Source organism: Squalius cephalus, assembly GCF_949319135.1.
Source record: "Squalius cephalus genome assembly, chromosome: 5".
Taxonomy (NCBI): Eukaryota; Metazoa; Chordata; class Actinopteri; order Cypriniformes; family Leuciscidae; genus Squalius; species Squalius cephalus.
This window is the reverse complement of record NC_137126.1, coordinates 42894155-42912189: the sequence shown is the minus strand read 5'-3', so window position 1 is coordinate 42912189 and position 18035 is coordinate 42894155. Positions and strand designations below refer to the sequence as shown.

The following is an 18035-nucleotide window of genomic DNA, read 5'->3' as shown; positions in this document are numbered from 1 at the left end:
TAAGTACACTAAATAACATAGTATTTCATGCAAGGTTGGAAATCAGTCTGAAGTAGCTTAACACTTATGTCACCTGTAAAATTATTGACTATACCTCAATGAATTAAATTGAATTGTTTAATTGTGCATTCATTTGTTAAAAAAAAAAAAAAAAAAAAAAAAAAAACGGTGCTGCAATTGAGACAAGTTGTAGTTCGTTAAACAGATGGGGAAGGTTGCAACCATAGACTTTAAAAAAATATTGCAACTCCTTCCCGTAGGCTATAAGGTGACAGGGGAGTCGGGGGCGTTCCATTCTCAACATTCTTCCCACAACAGATCCACATCCGAGACCGATCAAAGCATCCCGTAATTCGGTAAGGATTCCGGTAAGGGGGCGTCAAACGTGCTGGATTTTAAACACAGTTCTGCCATATAAGTGCTCACGACATCACTGTTACCTTGCAGACGCTCCTTTGGTCCAGAACCGCGAGGACGAGAAATTATCAGAAAACCAGCTGAGGTAAATTCATGCATTTTATCATTTGTAAAGAGTGCTGCAAGATAGATGCAAGAAGCAGGTTGTCGTTTTTAATTTTTTTTATTTATATTTTTACATAGGCTGTAGCTATTAAATCACAGCCAAACACCCTTCAGTCATTACCTTCTGTTGCATTTTGATCAGTAGCCTAGATAATACGAGCTATAGCATACGGAGCCTCTAAAGGGAAATGGTGAAGGGGAAAAAATGAGATAGGAGGAAAATTTGATGTAGGCTAAATGCCTTTGCGTTGCAAAATGTTTTGTGTTCCCTCGAGAAACATTGCGTTCGCTTGCTAAGAAAACAAACGGTTTGCAAAGATAATCTCGAGAGAAGGGAAAACGTTTGCATTGAAAAATGCATTGAAATATTTTCCCCCTCTCATTTAATATTTTTAAAATCACCATGTCCCTTAGGGGCACCGTAGCCTATTAAACAGATAACTCCGACTATAAATGATAGCCTAAGCATGCGCGCCAATTCGAACGCGCGCCATGAAGTGAACTTGCTGCTGGAGATTGGATTCGTTTGCGTTCGCTCTTGCGTTCGTCTTGTGATGGAAATAATGGTAGGAGGAAAAACTATTTCAGTAGTTTTGTGTGCAAAATCAAAGTTTCCCGTTGAGCGGGTGAAATTGTTTTGCCTCTCTGCTTAACTTAATAATTGGACTAGGACGAAATATATAGCCTATGTTGCGTTAACTTTAATAGTCTAATAATATTTCGAGTTTCATGTTTGTTGTGTACAGTGACTGTGTTAGTCTGTCCAGTAAAGTTCAACATAACACACTTGATATTTGCAGCTAAATCTTTTTGAAATTTTGTAACTTTCCTTTATGCATGGTCTTCAGTTCTGTTATTACCTGTTTGTCTATGATGTTTGTTTATCAGTGTCCAGAATGAAGCTTTGCGAACTGGAAATCCGCCGTGTTATACAATCGCGACTATGGATCACCGGCGGTCAAAAGTGTGTGTCCGTCGAGGACTCAGCTGGTCTTCAGCTGGTCACGCAGAGTCTGCAGGATGACAATAAAGGTTTAGGTAAAGACTGAGTCTATAAGCTCTTCCAACTGAATGCTTCATAAAATTCTTTGCTTATCCAGTTAGAACTAGTCTCAGTGATAACTCCTAAATGAATGAATACCCATAATTGTGGCAACGTCTGTAGCACGTTGCATTTCTACAATGGCAACGTCGCTGTCTTCGTGCTGTCTATTGTAACAACGTAGAATTGTAAGACGCGACAGGACTGTAACGTTGTTGCGCGACATTCAGCGACTGAGAGACGACGCTCTGACAATTTTTATGCTATAGATATCCCCATTTAACATGTCATGTTTTGAGGTAACATTAGTCAGATGTTAGATAATTATATACTTTTTAAATATTGTGTATCCTTATTATTATTTAATGGACCTATCAGTAAATTAACCTAATTATAATCAACACCTGCAAGTGTACACATGAAGAGTAAAAATGACAGAAGGTTACGTTAATTCAACTTTATTAAAACTGGTAATCAAATTGCACTTCCAAAAGTCATACAATTGTGAAAAAAAAAACAACAACAACAAAATAAACGAATATACAAATTTCTTTTAAGTTGCTATTAATGAAAGTGTTTCCATGGTTTCTTAATATAATGCTTTAAATATGATTTGTCTTTTTTTTCTTCAGTCAAGGTGTATGATATTATGTATGGAAAGAAGAAATGCATGGCGTTTTGTTTTGAGGTGGGAGGTGATGCCATTTTCCCATTTACTGATGGTAAAGACATACAATTTACGGTAAGATCTGAGACACTGAATTAAAGTAATTGCTAAGTTCTTTTTGGAATATTTTTAGACATAGTGTCAAATAGTTTCTTGTGCTTTTATTATCTAATTTTTGATTTGATAAGATCTGACATTTTTAACAAAGTCTGCTCTCACATACACAGGTATTATCCCCAAAACAGAAGGTCACCCTTAATGAAATGTACTTATTTCAATGGGGTGGGTGGGGAACAACAGACTGGCGGAGCTTGAAATCAATGGCTGGACCCAGCATGTACCTGTTTGCTGAAGACAATGAAAATAAAGTGACCATTAAACCAGTTGAAAAGCCGCATTTTAGAATCGAAAAAAAAGGTATTTTTGTGAAATGTTTGCAAGAGGAATATTGTACAAGTATATGTTAAACAGGAGTGATGATGTTCTGCATTCTATTAGGTAAAACACACATGGAAACTCCGTACGAAAGGGTTTCCGTGGTCAGCCGGGACTCGAACTACACCGCAACAAAAGGTAACTATTTTTATATGTGTAGGCTTCACTTTTATATATATTCTCTTTATCACTTTATTCCCTTCATCATCGTATTTAGTTTCAGATATCCAGATATGTTTTTAAAGTTGGTGACATAAATATATAATTCATAATTTAATTTAACACACTTTTGAGCATACTGTATGTAAACAAGCCGTTGAAATAGTGAGGTTTAGTACATACATACCGGTATATAGAATCTCCCTAATTGCATTTACTTGCTTTTTATCCCTGTAAAGCCTGACATGTGAAGTAATAGTCCAAAAAATCTAAATGGAAGAGTTTATTGAACCTTTAGTTTTTTGTTTGTTTTTGTTTTTTTGTTGAGTATCCTACTTTTATGTCTCACAAAACAGTGAGGGAGCTCATACTAGACGAGGAGAAAAAAACATCTAAATTTTATTCAGAGGGCCAAGCTGAGCAAAAATATGCAATTTGATGTTGTTGCTGATATTGTATGGCCAAAAAGTAAGATGAAATTCGGATAGCTTGTAACGTAAATAATGAGATCTCTATAACAGTAAAGCATTTAAATGCTTTATAATTAAATGTTTATTTAATTATATTTAAATGCTTAGTTTTATGATTAAAGCTCTGTAGATTTATTGTGAAGGCAAAACATGTAAGGCTTTCCTTAAAAGCCGGATGTATCTTATTTGATACGCACATGTTTGATAATCATGGAAGAATTAGAAAAAAAAGTATTGCATGTTCTCAAAAAAAACTTTTTGTGATTGCATAATCAAGTAAACCAAGTGTTGAAATATTATTAACATAATAAAGTATATTCTTACATTTATTTTATAAAAATCAGTAAAGATTTCACAGCAGAAAGGATGTACTATGACCTGAAGGTGAATATTTAGAATCATACTAAAAAGTATGTTTTTTTTTTTTACTTTCTAGAAAAGTATAAACTATCAATCAGAAGATTTTTTCTACATAGTTTTGATCACGTTGATAATTTAGAGGCCGTAGAAATTTGCGTATCAGATGTGATACAGTAGGCTATGTGTGTTTAAAAAAGACAATTAAAAAAAATAACTAAAGGGAATCTCTCAATATTTTTCAGGAAAAGCACGAAGATTCAAACGCTCATGAAAAGCTAAAGCTTTTAAGTGTTCACTAACAAAAGGACCCTGATCAGTCTACATCTACACAGTCCTTTTCTTTGAGGGGAAACACGGATGTTGAGAAAATCGGAGAGAGCAAATGATTCCCTTGTTGTTCTTTGAGGCAGGGGTATTTTGTCCATTTCTTTGCATGTTTGCCTTTTTGTCATGACCTATAAATGTTACTGACATGCAGTTTTAGGTGTAAATCAATTGCATTCTTAGGCTACTATAAAAAACACAACAGGCACTGTATGGCATGGCACAATAAAAGTATTTTTAGTCATTCTTAAAGATAATTACATGGCTTATCAAAATGATCCGTTTTAATAAGCCTTTAACAGAAAATAGATTGGAACTTGACCCTTTAATGTCATTTCCAGCATTAAATCAAATGCTTGCTGAAATATTCAGACCTTGTGATTTATGAACACACTACTCATCGTATTATTGCGTAATTCGTCATGAGGTTAAAGGGTCAGTTCACCCAAAAATGACAATTCTGTCATTAATTACTCACCCCATTGTCGTTCCAAACCCGTAAGACTTTCGTTCATCTTCAGAACACAAATGAAGATCTTTTTAATGAAATCTTCTCTCTCCATTGACAGATACGCAAAAAGTTCATAAAGAGATTGTAAAACTAATCCATATGAATTGAGCGTTTTATTCCAAATTTTCTGAAGAGACTCGATCCCTTTATATGAACAGATTTAATATTCACATATGATCATTCTAATATGCATTTTTTGTGGATCAAGAAACATATATATAACAAATAAATGCAGTGTTAGTGACTTTTAGAGACTTTTTTCAAGCATTTAAGCAGTTTTAACCTGTATATATATTTTAATTATATTTACAGGTGCTGGTCAGAAAATTAGAATATCATCAAAAAGTTGATTTATTTCAAGAATTCAACTTAACAGGTGAAACTAATATATTATATAGACTCATTACATGCAAAGTGAGATATCTCAAGCCTTTATTTGTTATAATTTTGATGATTATGGCTTACAGCTTACGAAACCCACAAAATCAAAATCTCAGAAAATTAGAATATCACATGAAATCACACAGTAATTACACAGTGATACCATGGTCACTGAACCAGGTTTTGGTTCTTTTGGCAGTGTGGGCAGGTGCAAATCCTGCTGGAAAATGAAGGAAGCATGAAGTGCTCTGAAAATGTCCTGGTAGACGGCTGCGTTGACTCTGGATTTAATAAAGCACAGTGGACCAAAGTCCTCTTTTCTGATGAGAGCAAATTTTGCATCTCATTTGGAAACCAAGGTCCCAGAGTCTGGAGGAAGAATGGAGAGGCACACAATCCAAGATGCTTGAAATCCAGTGTGAAGTTTCCACAGTCTGTGTTGGTTTGGGGAGCCATGTCATCGGCTGGTGTTGGTCCACTGTGCTGTCCACTGAACGCAGCCGTCTACCAGGACATTTCCAGAGCAAGCTTTATGGAGATGCTGACTTCATTTTCCAGCAGGATTTGCACCTGCCCACACTGCCAAAATAACCAAAACCTGGTTCAATGACCATGGGATTACTGTGTAATTACTGCGTGATTTCATGTAATATTCTAATTTTCTGGGATTTTGATTTCATGGGTTTCATAAGCTGTAAGCCATAATCATCAAAATTATAACAAATAAAGGCTTGAAATATCTCACTTTGCATGTAATGAGTCTATATAATATATTAGGTTCACCTGTTAAGTTGAATTCTTGAAATAAATCAACTTTTTGATGATATTCTAATTTTATGACCAGCACCTGTATATATGTTTTAACCTGTATGCACTATTCTATGCCATTTTATAGTATCAGTAGTGTGAATAGTTTGTACACAGAACATTCCAACAAGAATAAGTTCATTTACCCACATGATGCATTTACGTTATGCACTTATTATAGTTGCAGCTTTCCTTACATAGTGGAATGGGAGGAACTACTGGATGACAAAATAACCTTGTAAAAGTCACACTCCAGACATGATAGGTCATAGTATGTAATTTGGTACTCAAAGGGAGAAAAACTCAGTCAAGAGCGACCACTTGTGGTGAAGTGGTTAAACTGCAGACTCGGATGATATGTACTGTAATGTCATTTGCTCAATTCTGCTCAACAATGAGGCATATAAGATCAGTATTTGATGACGACTTTTATCAGTCGTGTGCTTTGCACTACAGTTGTTGATGTGAGCCGATGTGTGTTGTTTTTCTAGTAGTGATCTGCACACACATATTCATGTCTTTATTAACCATATAATGTGAAAGCTTGGTAAATGTGAAATAACAACATAACTTGATAAATAATCAGCTCGCTGTGCAAGCTTACCATTCTTCTTGAACCTTTTGTTGACTATGAATTTTGTATCTTCTAAATGTATTTCTTTTTTTATTAATATACTGTATTTTTTACTTTAAATTCACATTCTCAGAATTTTTTAAAGAAAGATTATATATTTTTTTATTGATGAACTCCATGAGGCAAAAAGCAAAAAGAACCAGAAATCACAAATGAACTGACTGATGATGACCTTGCTGAAATGTTTCTTTGATGAAATCTAAGCACAGCTAAATTCTGTATTATGCATTTACTAAATAAGTGTATTTTAAAATTAAGCACATCATCCTGGATAGTTTAAGCTTTATGGTGTTCAACTGAAATTGCGCTCTATTAATGCACTGTTTTACTACCAAATAAACATATTTTCTAGTGCCTTTGTGTTATGCATGGATGACTATGAGAAAGTGAAAAAGCCTATCATCTGCACTTTCACAAATCTCAAATATTGGACAAATGATATGGCAAAATTTAAAGTCAAGGATATGTGTTTTAGCTTGTTTCGCCACATACATCAGAACATGGCAACACAAAAGCTAAATATAGCCCTGGAAACCCTGCAGTCACATCTCTCTGATGCCCTCCTGCTTTAGCTCCTCCTCATCACTGGTGTATTACTTGCTTCCAAATCTCTATCCCTGCTCGTTGTTCTGACTATGTGTGTGTAGGTAGTACTTTTGACAGATAATTTAACTTATACACATTACAAGGACTTGCAGTTAAAGAAATGTTCCATGTTGGTAGATCGAGAAGTGACAAAAAACACATTAACAAAATAAACATAAATGTCCTTAAAATGTCCTTGAAACATGGCGGTACTGTGAGTATTGTTAGCTCTTGTGATAAATTGCTTGAATAGAATATAATCCGCCATCCGTTCAGGGTGCTGGGTTAGGCTCCGGCCACCCGTGACCCTAAGAACAATACACCAGTTTAGATAATTAATGGATGGAGAATATAGAATAGAACAGCTTTATTCACCAAGTGTGCAAAAACACACATGAATTTGTTGTTGTTTTAAGGAGCTCTTATCATTAACAAAAACTTAAAGTGTAAAAAAAAAAAATGTAGTACTTGATTTTTTTTTAACTTAAACCTTTGAACCTTGAAGTACTAAAATCACCAAAACTTAATAAACTAAAACTTTATACATACATTGAATATATATATATATATATATATATATATATATATATATATATATATATATATATATATATATATATATATATATATATATATATATAATGACAAAAGCATAAAACAAAATTACTAAAACTTTCATTAAAATTAAATATGAAAATTAAATAAATATAAAAATAAATTCTAATCCAAAATAGCACCGGCTCTGGGGCACATATATTTGACAAATATGTACATAAGTATGTATTTCTATGTATACTATTATTTGTAAATTGCTTTATGTAAATGCGTCTGCTTGCTAAATATAAAATATAAAATCAAACATTAAAATGTATTAATATTATTACATGAATCGAGCCATTAATTCACAACACAATACACATTGTGTCCAATTTTTTTAAGTGCGCACATATTTTAGAGAACATTGCTGATTATTCAGTGGTGAAACTGTGCAGACAAGGAAGTGGAAGTAGTAGTAACCACGTCTGCTCTGCCTGGCATACAAACACGGCAAGGTGAATGGATATCTGCCAGGATTAGTGGATTGAGAATGACTGTTCATGAAGCTCTCAGCACAATCTGAATGAACGACAGTCTGGCTGACAGCTGTTTGCATCTTATCCTCATCCATCTCAGAATGGCAGAGGATGTGAAATAATCTCCTAAATCAGGGACGCTCTGCCAGGCGTGCCAATGCATACCCTTGAACTGTCATCAGTGAAGCTTAGGACGTATGTGTGTGTGTGTGTGTGTGTGAGTTATGAAATCATGTCAGATGAGGGTCACATGGGTTTATCTCAGTATTGATGCAATAGGACGTGGGATTGAGGAGGGATAGCTGTTCGTCATTAGATGCCCATGCAAGCAGACGAGTTGCACGAGTTTCTGCAATGTTGTTAACAGATATCCTCTTTTTCACTGAATAGTGAACATACTGTTAACCAATTAACAGGTTTTACAGTTGCATTTTTACAGTCTTTTACTGTTTTTACGATAAATAACATCAGGAAGGATGTATCCAATCACATGCATTCCATATAGATGTTCTTTAGAAGGTCAAGGAGTACATGTTTTTTTGCACTAATTCAAGAGTTGTGTTTTGTCTTTATTACAGCCTTTATTTAACAATTGCATGTGAGATTAATGGGGTATTTGAAGAAAAATCTGTGAAGTAGTGCCAAACTCAGTTTCACAAAGTTTAGCTCCAACTTTAACTAAACACATGCACATGAACCAGCTAATGCAGGCCTTCAGGATTACTGAAAACTTCATGTCAGGTGAGTTTGAGCAGGATTTTGCAGGACGGTGGCCCTCTTGGAGCTAAGTTTCTTGTTCCTGAAAAGCATGATAATGTTAAATATATACTTCTTGTCAGTTGACTATGAAGCATTGGTTTGATATATATGTGAGTTATGAAATTCTTCATAAATGTTCGAATATTCTGTGCAATTCTGAAAAAAAAAAACAGCCTTGTGCACATGACTGGGCTATTTACTATTTTAAATGTATGTATGGTTAAAATACAACTTCTTTCTTGAATATCTTCTGAAACTCCTTTTCTATCATAGACAAGAATGCATTCTTCTTTTAGCCAAAATGACCACATTTCATTAAAAAAAAACAACAACTGCTAATAAATTCCAAAGCATGTAATTTTCCTCTTCTTGCACAGCCTGTTGCAACATTCGACTTGCTTTCCAGATTCAATCCATTCCCATAGGAACTAAAATCCACAGAGGCAGCGTGTCTGTAACTTGCTCTCTGATTTTCTTCATGGCACTAACTGATCTGGTAATCTCAGCATTTATGATATGAACACTTCTGAGAGTGTCAAGAACACATATGTAAATGTATGGCAAATAGAAAAGAAAACAAGTGGTTGCTAGGGCATTGCTAAGAGGTTTACTCACCCTCATGTTGTTCCAAACCCGTATGACTGTGGAACTTAAAAGATATGTTGGTAACCAAATAATTTCGATTGACTTCCATTGTATGGACAAAAGATACAATGGAAGTCAATGGGAACCGACCGTTACCAACAATCTTCAAAATATTGTATTTTATGATTCGCAGAAGAAAGAAAGTCATACAGGTTTGGCACGACATTAAGGATAGTAAATGATAACACAATCTTTATTTTTGGGTGCATGGACTTTGGAGATCTTTTTGATGAAATCTGAGAGCTTTCTGTCCCTCCATTGACAGCTACGCAACTACCACTTTGACGCTTCAAAAATTTCATAAAGAGATCGTAAAAATAATCTATGTGAATTGAGCGGTTTAGTCCAAATTATCTGAAGGAACACAATCGCTTTATGATGAACAGATTGAATTTATGCTTTTATTCACATATAAACATTCATCAGCTCACACATTAGTTGTGGCAAACGGAAGCTCAAGCATGTTTGCTTGACATTTTTAATTGTCTGACGAACAGCCTGCATGCTCTAAACATTACCTGTGTGAAAGTCCTATATTACATTTTAGCCTTGGTGTGCCAATTTTTTCTGTTTTTTATTATTTCCTTTTGTCAAGCACCCAACTTGTCACATTTTTGCTTGACGTGCAAGAACCAATGAGGTTAACTCTCGTGTGTTATGCAGCACGTTTGAGCTTCCTCAAGAACCAATGAGGTTTGTTCTTGAGAGTCAAGCAGGTTCGGTTGAGCTTCTGTTTATGTTCGTTGATCAATTTTTATATGTGGATAAAAGCCTAAATTAAATCTGTTCATGATATAAAGCGATCGAGTCTCTTCAGAATATTTGAACTAAACCGCTCAATTCATACAGTTTTATGATCTCTTTATGAACTTTTTTGAAGCGTCAAAGTGTCAGTTGCGTAACTGTCAGAAAGCTCTCAGATTTCATCAGAAAGATCTTAATTAGTGTTGCGAAGATGAACGAAAGTCTTACATGTTTGGAACGACATGAGGGCGAGTGATGACAGAATACACATTTTTGAACTATCCCTTTAAGTCAAAAAAGTTGCCCATTTTATCGTCATAGCACAGCTCTCCTCAACATGATTTGATGAAACAATGCAGGATGTTCAATGTATGAGAAATAGTATTAGTGCCTTATAGCCAACACCTCTAATGTGAGGCGGTTTCAGGGTTGTCTTCAACTGCACCATCCCAAGCAAAAACCTCTGCAGAAATTGCTTGCAATGTCCTTGAGGCCAAACTGAATCTGTGAAGTGGAACAAACGGAGAGTTTGCAAGATTCTGTTTCACACAGATAAGAGCAAGGCTCTGTGAAAGAGCAGTCGCAGTCCTATTAAAATCAGACCTCAGTATGCATGAATGCAGCTTTTTAGGGCACCTTCTCATCAATGCATTCATCACTAGAAATTATAATGTGAAATAGCAAGACTAGTGAATATAAGCAACACAGGCTACAGACTAAACATTACAAAAGACTTACGTTTTGTAAAGAAAAAATATGATTGTTTTGGAAGTTTGCAGACACCTGGATGGATGATTATGGCCTACTGCATTTTCTTTTCTTTTTATTAAAAGCTGAACTGGGATAGCTTTAGAAATAATCATTATTTTTGCAATTCCAGATTCCAAAACTTTCTTGTTAGCAAAATTCAGCTTTCAAGGATTGTGAAAGAATGAAACATTAAATCAGAAGAAACACTAACACTCATGTTCTCAGCAAAGATAATTTTTATTGTTCAAAGGAAGTTTGTGGAGAATTACAGCAGTACACACTTGACTGAACAGCTGCCTTTATCACATAACACAGTACAGACAAGAATGAGGTCAAAACTTATATGGATATTGAAATTAGTAATAATTAAAAAAATTACTATGGCTCCCAGATGGTGTGTATGGCTAATTTATGTGGTTAAAGGCTTAAAAATCAAACTTCACTCTCTCGTCAAATTAAAAATGTATAACACCCACACACAGTAGTAAGAAGGAAAAAAAAAAGGATAACAGAGGGAAGTCACAAACAGGCACACACATTTTGACAGATCTACAAGAGAAGCTGACAAGTTGCAGTAAGACTCAGAAATGTAACACCTAAAAACAACTTAATACGCGGAGGAAGAGAATGATAATAAAAAGAAGAGTGTTGTTTTGTCATTTGGGTTGTTGAAAAAAGGAATACAAACTAAACAGAGAACATCGTCAAGTCTGGTTTGTATACAATTTTGTTTAGTTTTTTTCTATGCTCTTCCAACCATAAGGACTATAGGAAATGTATGGAAAACCAGTAAGAAATGTCCCCCTATATATAATTGCATCCGAGTTTTATTTGTTTAAATAGCTTGTTCAGGAAGCATTTATAATTGATTCTATATGTCTATGTATAAATATATTTCTGTATATATATATATATATTTCTGTATATTGTTTTTTTAAAAATAAATCTATTTAAAGCCAGATGGGTGTTGTTCTACATTTGATTTCCTTTCCAGTTTTGTCACCGCAGCTCTCCACATATTTAATTCAAAAACTTCTAATTTGTCATGACCTGATGTTAAGCCTATACCAGGCTTACAGTATCATTCCCCTTAAAAGAGCCAAATCAAGCCCAGTATCATTAGTAAATTTAGTGGCATCAGCACTAATGCACTTCCAAATTGAGTGCATACAATCAGAGTGATTTGCTCTACCCTGACAAGAAACAGGAGGAAAACAAAATAAATCTCACCAGCCCGCGTGAACCTCAATAGTCAGAGCAGGTTGGCGGAGCATGGTTTTATAGCACCATTTTAACTATTTGTACATTGTTGCTTGAACTGTATTGTGTGCCCACAAGTTGAACTCTTTAACGGTCTCCAAATTTTACACTGTTTGATCTGAGTCTTATTATATGTATAATATAATATATATATATTATACATATATATACACACACACACACACACATTTGCGGAGAACACTTTCCGAATGAGCTAACTATAAGATTCACACCACGTCATTCAGATGATGCTGGTTTGCTCTCCATCATATGGTACAACACCAAAAACACCTATAGTAGATACACTAACACTAAACGTCCCGGTTTGACTCTATTGTTAACTCAGTCTCTGAGTGAGTGAGTGAGTGAGTGAGTGAGGGTGTGAGTGAGGGGGGAGGGAGTATTTTTGTAAAAGAGAGAGAACTTCCAAAATGACAAGACCTATAGAGCAGCCAGCCGAAATATCCATTTATCTAGCCAAACATCGTCTATACTGCTTTAAACAGGATTCTCTTACATATACATGACAGTGTTTCTCAGTCAAACATCTTTATTCGCCATAGAGCTTTAATGTTCTTCGTTTCATGCACGGTAATTCTTTCCACTCCAGCGCGCGGTTCTCGCTCAGTGTGAGGTTGTTGCCCCAGCAAGGGAACACCCGTCCGGGTCACTGTCAGTCGTCATCGATGTCGTCGCCCTCCGACTCCTCTCCTCCTCTCCGCTCGTACACTTTATCTCGGTGTCGCTCCTGGATCTCCTTCATCTCCTCGGCGTAGCGGCTGAAAGCTCCGCCGAACTTGCTCCACGCTTTGAAGGGTATCGTGATAGAGTTTCTGTAACTGGGCTTCACCTCGCTCACCCGCAGAAACACCCCGTACTTGTTGGAGCCCACGTCAAAGAAGAACCGCTTGGAGTCCACCGTGATTGACGTGCCCTCGGGAAGCTCCCCGTAGCCTCCGGCGCCGCCGCTGCCGCCGAGCAGCTCCTCATCATCCCCGCCGTAGTCGTCGATCAGCTTGGCCAGGGCGTCGCGGAACTCGATGAGACCCTGGGCAGGAAGGGCAATGGTTTGCCCGGATTGCATGCCACCCCCGGGCACACCTCCTCCGCCGCCGCCAAAACCACCAGGCCCGCGGTTAACGGTCTGACGGATCCGGAGGAACCTCCCCCGCTGGTTCTCCTTCAAATCGAGGTAGTATTTGCGATTCTCCCTCACTAGGAATTCGCTCTTCAAGGCCCGCCTAGGCCCGCCGTCCTCGCCGCTGGAGGACTGGGCGATCTGCTCCGGGGTGCTGGGTCCGAGCTGTGCGTAGTGCTCAATGAAATCCCCCAGGTAGTCCCGAAACTCCGCCGCGACTGACATGGAAAGTGTCAGTCGACTTTTGGAGCCACCAGCGCCGACCTCGGCGATCTTTATGAACCTGCCCTTCGAGTTCTGCTTCACGTCCAGGTAGAAGCGCTTGTTTTGGATGTCAAGGCGTTTGGACGCCAGCTCCTGGGTCTCTTGATCCCTCTGGAAGGGCTGGAATCCGCTGCCTCCACCCCCTCCTCCACCACTACCACCGCCACCGCCACCTCCTCCTCCGCTACCACCGCCGCCGCCGCTGCTTCCACCGCGCTCACTCCCACTATCCCCATCCGCCATCTTCACCATCACCCAGAGCTGCGTTATTTTTTCCCATCCGTATGTCGTCAAGTCCCGCCTTCTGACCCGTTCAGAGGCATGAGAACGTCGTGTGAATGGCCCATAGCTCTGGAACGTCACTGTCTTAGGAACATCTTGTGATTGGACGTTTGACGTGTCAGTCATAAATTCGCTTCTCTAATTGGCCCGCGACCTGTCCGTTGTGCGAGTAAATACCACGTCCCCATTCTCTTTGGCTCACTTGGACTGCCTGTCAAAGTGTAAATCCCACCTTATTGTTTTGACAGTACCATGGGCGATTGGCGTACAGTGGTGTCGATAACGTACAAAAAACAAGCACTTTATTGCAGATAACACTCGAACTGTACATACAGAATCATCACTCAGTCGCTCACTACAGCGGTATTCACAATTTTCTAGCCCTTTAAATATACAAAAAAGAACTTCTAAATTAAGTTATCACAAAAAGTTTAAAATAATTTTTTATTCTACATGTATCTCGTTGATATATTTTAAAATACATGTAATTTATAAATAATAAGACAGAAAATTAAATTTAATTCAGACACTATTGATACGAATAAAAAAATAAAAAATATTTACCTTGAGGTTTTGCAGTCAGGAAAAAAGACTGCCAACCTGAAGCAAAGTAGATATTTTACAGATATTCATTTGTTTTGGCCTTAATACAACGACAGTATGATCACAATTAATTATTTACCGTACAACATCTTATTATTATTTTATTTTTTTATCATCTCATGCTTACCAGCCTTCTGTGCCCTTTCTCGCATTTTTTACGTTTTTATCGTCTATGGTTTTTATGCATACAAATAATCACGTTCATATTTTCTCACGAGGAAGACTGTCTCGGAAAGGGGGTCCTTGGTATCAAAAAGTTTCAAAACCCCTGACTTAGTGTAGTGTAAGTAATAATCCATAAGTACAGCAATCTGTATAAAAAAATGTTAAATCAAAGATAGAGTTTTAGAATTCTTTATACATCAAAGTCAGAGTCTCAATTTGACATTTTATTATATAAATTGATATTTATAAAAGGGACAAAAATGTATTATTATCAACAGAAAATGTTTTAATACTTGATTTCGCCTCATGTGGCAGTTACGATACTGAATATGAGATTAATAAGATAGATTAAAAAAAGTTACATTTTGATTATATTTCTATTTGGTTTTATAATTGATCTTGCTCTTAAGCCTTGTTATTAACATGAAATCATTAGATTATGTAATGCTCGATGATCATTTACGACTTCTAAATATAGAGGTTTGATGTTTTCTGTAAATCGAGTAAATTTCAGGCAGTTGTCACTATTAAAGTCCCGCCTACGGTTTACATCATTCATCGATGGGGGATGGTAGAAGCAGATACATGCTGAAATCTCATTGGCCTTCCCGAAATTCGAACGAACAACGGATATTCTGATTGGCTGGTTCCACTTCTCGGTATGCCTCGAGCGTTCTCTGCTGAACGGAGTTTATTGTTCCTCTGAGTCAAGAGGCGAAATAGATTTTATTCAAACCTCATTGGATCCCATTCAAAGTAATACTTCGCTGAAATGGTATGAAATTCTTCGATCTTGGTCCGTATAATCATTTTCTTTAACTCGAAATGTCCATCCGCTTGTTATATTGCTCATTTGTCGTCTGTTTAAATATTCTACGGCTAGCTCCGAGCTAACGCAGGTTGGATTCAGCGCTCTTAGCCCGCGAGAGTAGCGCGTGCTAATAGTCTTTTTGTGATTTTTATTTAATTTATCACGACGTTTCTTGTCCCAATGCAAATGATTTGATTCTTGAACATATCTATCTTATATGTTTTAAAGGTTATGTTGATATACGTCGCAGCTGTTGTGGAATTTCTCCAAGCAGTAAAGCTAAGCTAATCCGTCAGCGGCAGTGGAGAGCTCGCGCGGATCACTTTATATACACTTTTAATTTATTGTGTAGTTCTTCAAAAACCACCAACTCCTAGGAATTGCGTTATGCATTTTTTGTATGTGCAGGTTTATGTCAGAAACACGGGCAACCTATATTGCGAGTTTAGGGTGGCAGTCATACGAGCGGGAGATTTACCTGCTTTAACAGGCTGTTATAGGACTCATTGGCATTCAGTGAAGTGGCAGATGGCATTGCTTTAAGTTTTTAGGTAAACTTTAATTCATGTGAAGGAAGAGTAGGATCCCATTCCTAATGGATATGTTTTACTCATACCCTCTGGATGGGAAACTGTGCAAATTGCCAAGAAAACTGGAGTATTTTCTCCAAACCTGCGTTTTTTTAATAGGCCTTCTGTTTATACTATACCGGCAATCATTCATTTGAACGAGTAATGCATTAATAATACATGCCTTCATGATTTGTACAATAATTGACACGCATGACATACTTTTTATATAATAAAAAAGCTTTAACGTATGATCAATTAAATATATTACTTTACAGTTGATTGCATATCATTTTTACGTATAAAAAGAACATGTATTTATTAAAATTAAGTGTAATTTAATTTTTGTATGTAAAACGTAATGTTTTACAGAATGAAATATTAATACATGTATTAATTGAATTCATATTACATATATTTAACATACAAAAAATAGTACATTAAATTGTTTTAGATATAAAAAATAATCTCTTAATATAATATTATTTAATTCGCACAGCTCATATAGTAGAGTGCAATTAACCTAAACCCCCAATAATTGTGTTTTCATACTGTTATATGCTGCTAGTTTGTTTTGTGCAAACTTGAATATGTTTGTATGTATGCGCTGGATCTGAGTCTATATATTGTTTTGTAGGCAGGAGGAAAGGCAGGTAAAGACAGTGGCAAGGCCAAGGCAAAAGCAGTGTCTCGCTCACAAAGGGCTGGACTTCAGGTAAGCTTCTGTTTTTCTTAGTTGCTCTGCTGGCGATGCTGGTTTTCTGTTCCCAAAATAAATTATCCATTTGTTAAATGGCCTTCAGTGAAATGGGCGTAGATGTGGAATTTGTTGGGTCACAATATTTCGAGTCAGATACAACTTTCTAAGGAATGCATATCTGAAATTTGTAGTTCCCAGTGGGTCGTATCCACAGGCACTTGAAGACCCGCACTACAAGCCACGGTCGTGTGGGAGCAACAGCAGCCGTGTACAGCGCAGCCATCCTTGAATATCTCACAGCTGAAGTAAGACTCTGCCATTGACTCGCATGTTGCGAATCAAATATGTGCTGATGTGTGGCAAGCTATTAATCAGGTTTGATTCTTGTCGTAGGTTTTGGAGTTGGCAGGAAATGCTTCAAAAGATCTGAAGGTGAAGCGTATCACTCCTCGCCATCTACAGCTGGCCATTCGCGGAGATGAGGAGTTGGATTCCCTCATCAAGGCAACTATTGCTGGGGGTGGTAAGTTGGAGTTTGTTTATGTTGTTGTATGTTTCTGATGTGTTGACAGATGAGGATGTGAATCATTTGCGTGTTTGGTGTCTTCTCGCAGGTGTGATTCCACACATCCATAAGTCTCTGATCGGGAAGAAGGGCCAGCAGAAGACTGCGTAGTTCCCTTTGGGGTCGCTATGCTGACATGGACTCGAGGACTTGCATTTGGGATGTGTGACCAGATCGGCTTGTTCATCCATTCATCCGTTCTATTTTTCTTTTTCTTTTTTTTAAGTTAATATTAATGTTATACTAGCTAACCACAAGTGATTCGTTAGAGTTTTGTGTTAATGTTATATTGCCAAAATTAGAATGGCAAATAAGCCCCCCCCCCCCCCTCCTCCACCCCAACCCAAATGTCAGGTATTTTAGAGAGACAAACAGGAAGTGTCTGATCTTTCCTGCTGTGACTGTGGAATTGTTTGTTGAATTGGCCAGAGCTATGGAGCTGTTTTATACTGAAAAATGGAAGTGATAAAAGCATTTTATACAAAACCAAAATGTTTGTTTTTATTTTATCTGCCATGTTCTTCTGACAAAGTGATACCATTTGAATCAGTTAATACAGAAATAATGTGTTATTTACATAAAATGAACGAGACAACCTTGAGAAAGCACTTTAGTATAATTTTAAAAATAGGATTTATTGCAGAAATAACTTACTAAAATAATATACTCGGGTGCAAATTGAGTGTAATGTTTTTGGACACCTAATTGCATGCTATTTACAAAATCTGTTAAATGCAATTAGTTTAACTTAAGAGTGCTTCTTGACCTACTTAAGTACATCTTTTTATGAAATTTAAATATCGAATATGG

At 36.8% G+C, this 18035-nt stretch overlaps 3 protein-coding genes and 1 long non-coding RNA gene across 5 annotated transcripts; 2 read left to right on the top strand and 2 right to left on the bottom strand.

Annotated features, from left to right (window-relative positions):
- The first annotated feature begins 273 nt into the window (after positions 1 to 273).
- On the top strand, positions 274 to 6666 carry LOC307158996 (uncharacterized protein). Of its 2 annotated transcripts, XR_013821321.1 has the most exons (8): positions 274 to 368; positions 448 to 502; positions 1411 to 1560; positions 2197 to 2306; positions 2459 to 2648; positions 2730 to 2804; positions 3898 to 4775; positions 5716 to 6666. XR_013821321.1 is itself a non-coding variant. In XM_079872071.1 (6 exons), the coding sequence occupies exons 2-6, from the start codon at positions 1419 to 1421 to the stop codon at positions 3924 to 3926; spliced, it is 546 nt and encodes a 181-aa protein (XP_079728197.1). In that variant the 5' UTR covers positions 443 to 502; positions 1411 to 1418; the 3' UTR covers positions 3927 to 5612. The 2 variants fall into 2 exon arrangements, 1 of the variants encoding a protein (XP_079728197.1); XM_079872071.1 differs by lacking the exons at positions 274 to 368; positions 5716 to 6666 and having other exon boundaries at positions 443 to 502; positions 3898 to 5612.
- LOC307158997 lies at positions 4396 to 6667 on the bottom strand. The gene is made up of 2 exons (XR_013821322.1): positions 5442 to 6667; positions 4396 to 4957 (listed from the first exon to the last, which is right to left on the bottom strand). It is a non-coding gene; the product is annotated as an uncharacterized lncRNA (long non-coding RNA).
- Positions 6668 to 11086: 4419 nt separating this feature from the next.
- purba (purine-rich element binding protein Ba) lies at positions 11087 to 14164 on the bottom strand. The gene has a single exon (XM_079872821.1). The coding sequence runs from the start codon at positions 13936 to 13938 to the stop codon at positions 12802 to 12804; it is 1137 nt and encodes a 378-aa protein (XP_079728947.1). The 5' UTR covers positions 13939 to 14164; the 3' UTR covers positions 11087 to 12801.
- A 1067-nt stretch (positions 14165 to 15231) lies between these two features.
- Positions 15232 to 17428, top strand: h2az2a (H2A.Z variant histone 2a). The gene is made up of 5 exons (XM_079872823.1): positions 15232 to 15355; positions 16598 to 16675; positions 16852 to 16965; positions 17054 to 17183; positions 17275 to 17428. The coding sequence occupies exons 1-5, from the start codon at positions 15353 to 15355 to the stop codon at positions 17334 to 17336; spliced, it is 387 nt and encodes a 128-aa protein (XP_079728949.1). The 5' UTR covers positions 15232 to 15352; the 3' UTR covers positions 17337 to 17428.
- The last annotated feature ends 607 nt before the right edge of the window (positions 17429 to 18035 follow it).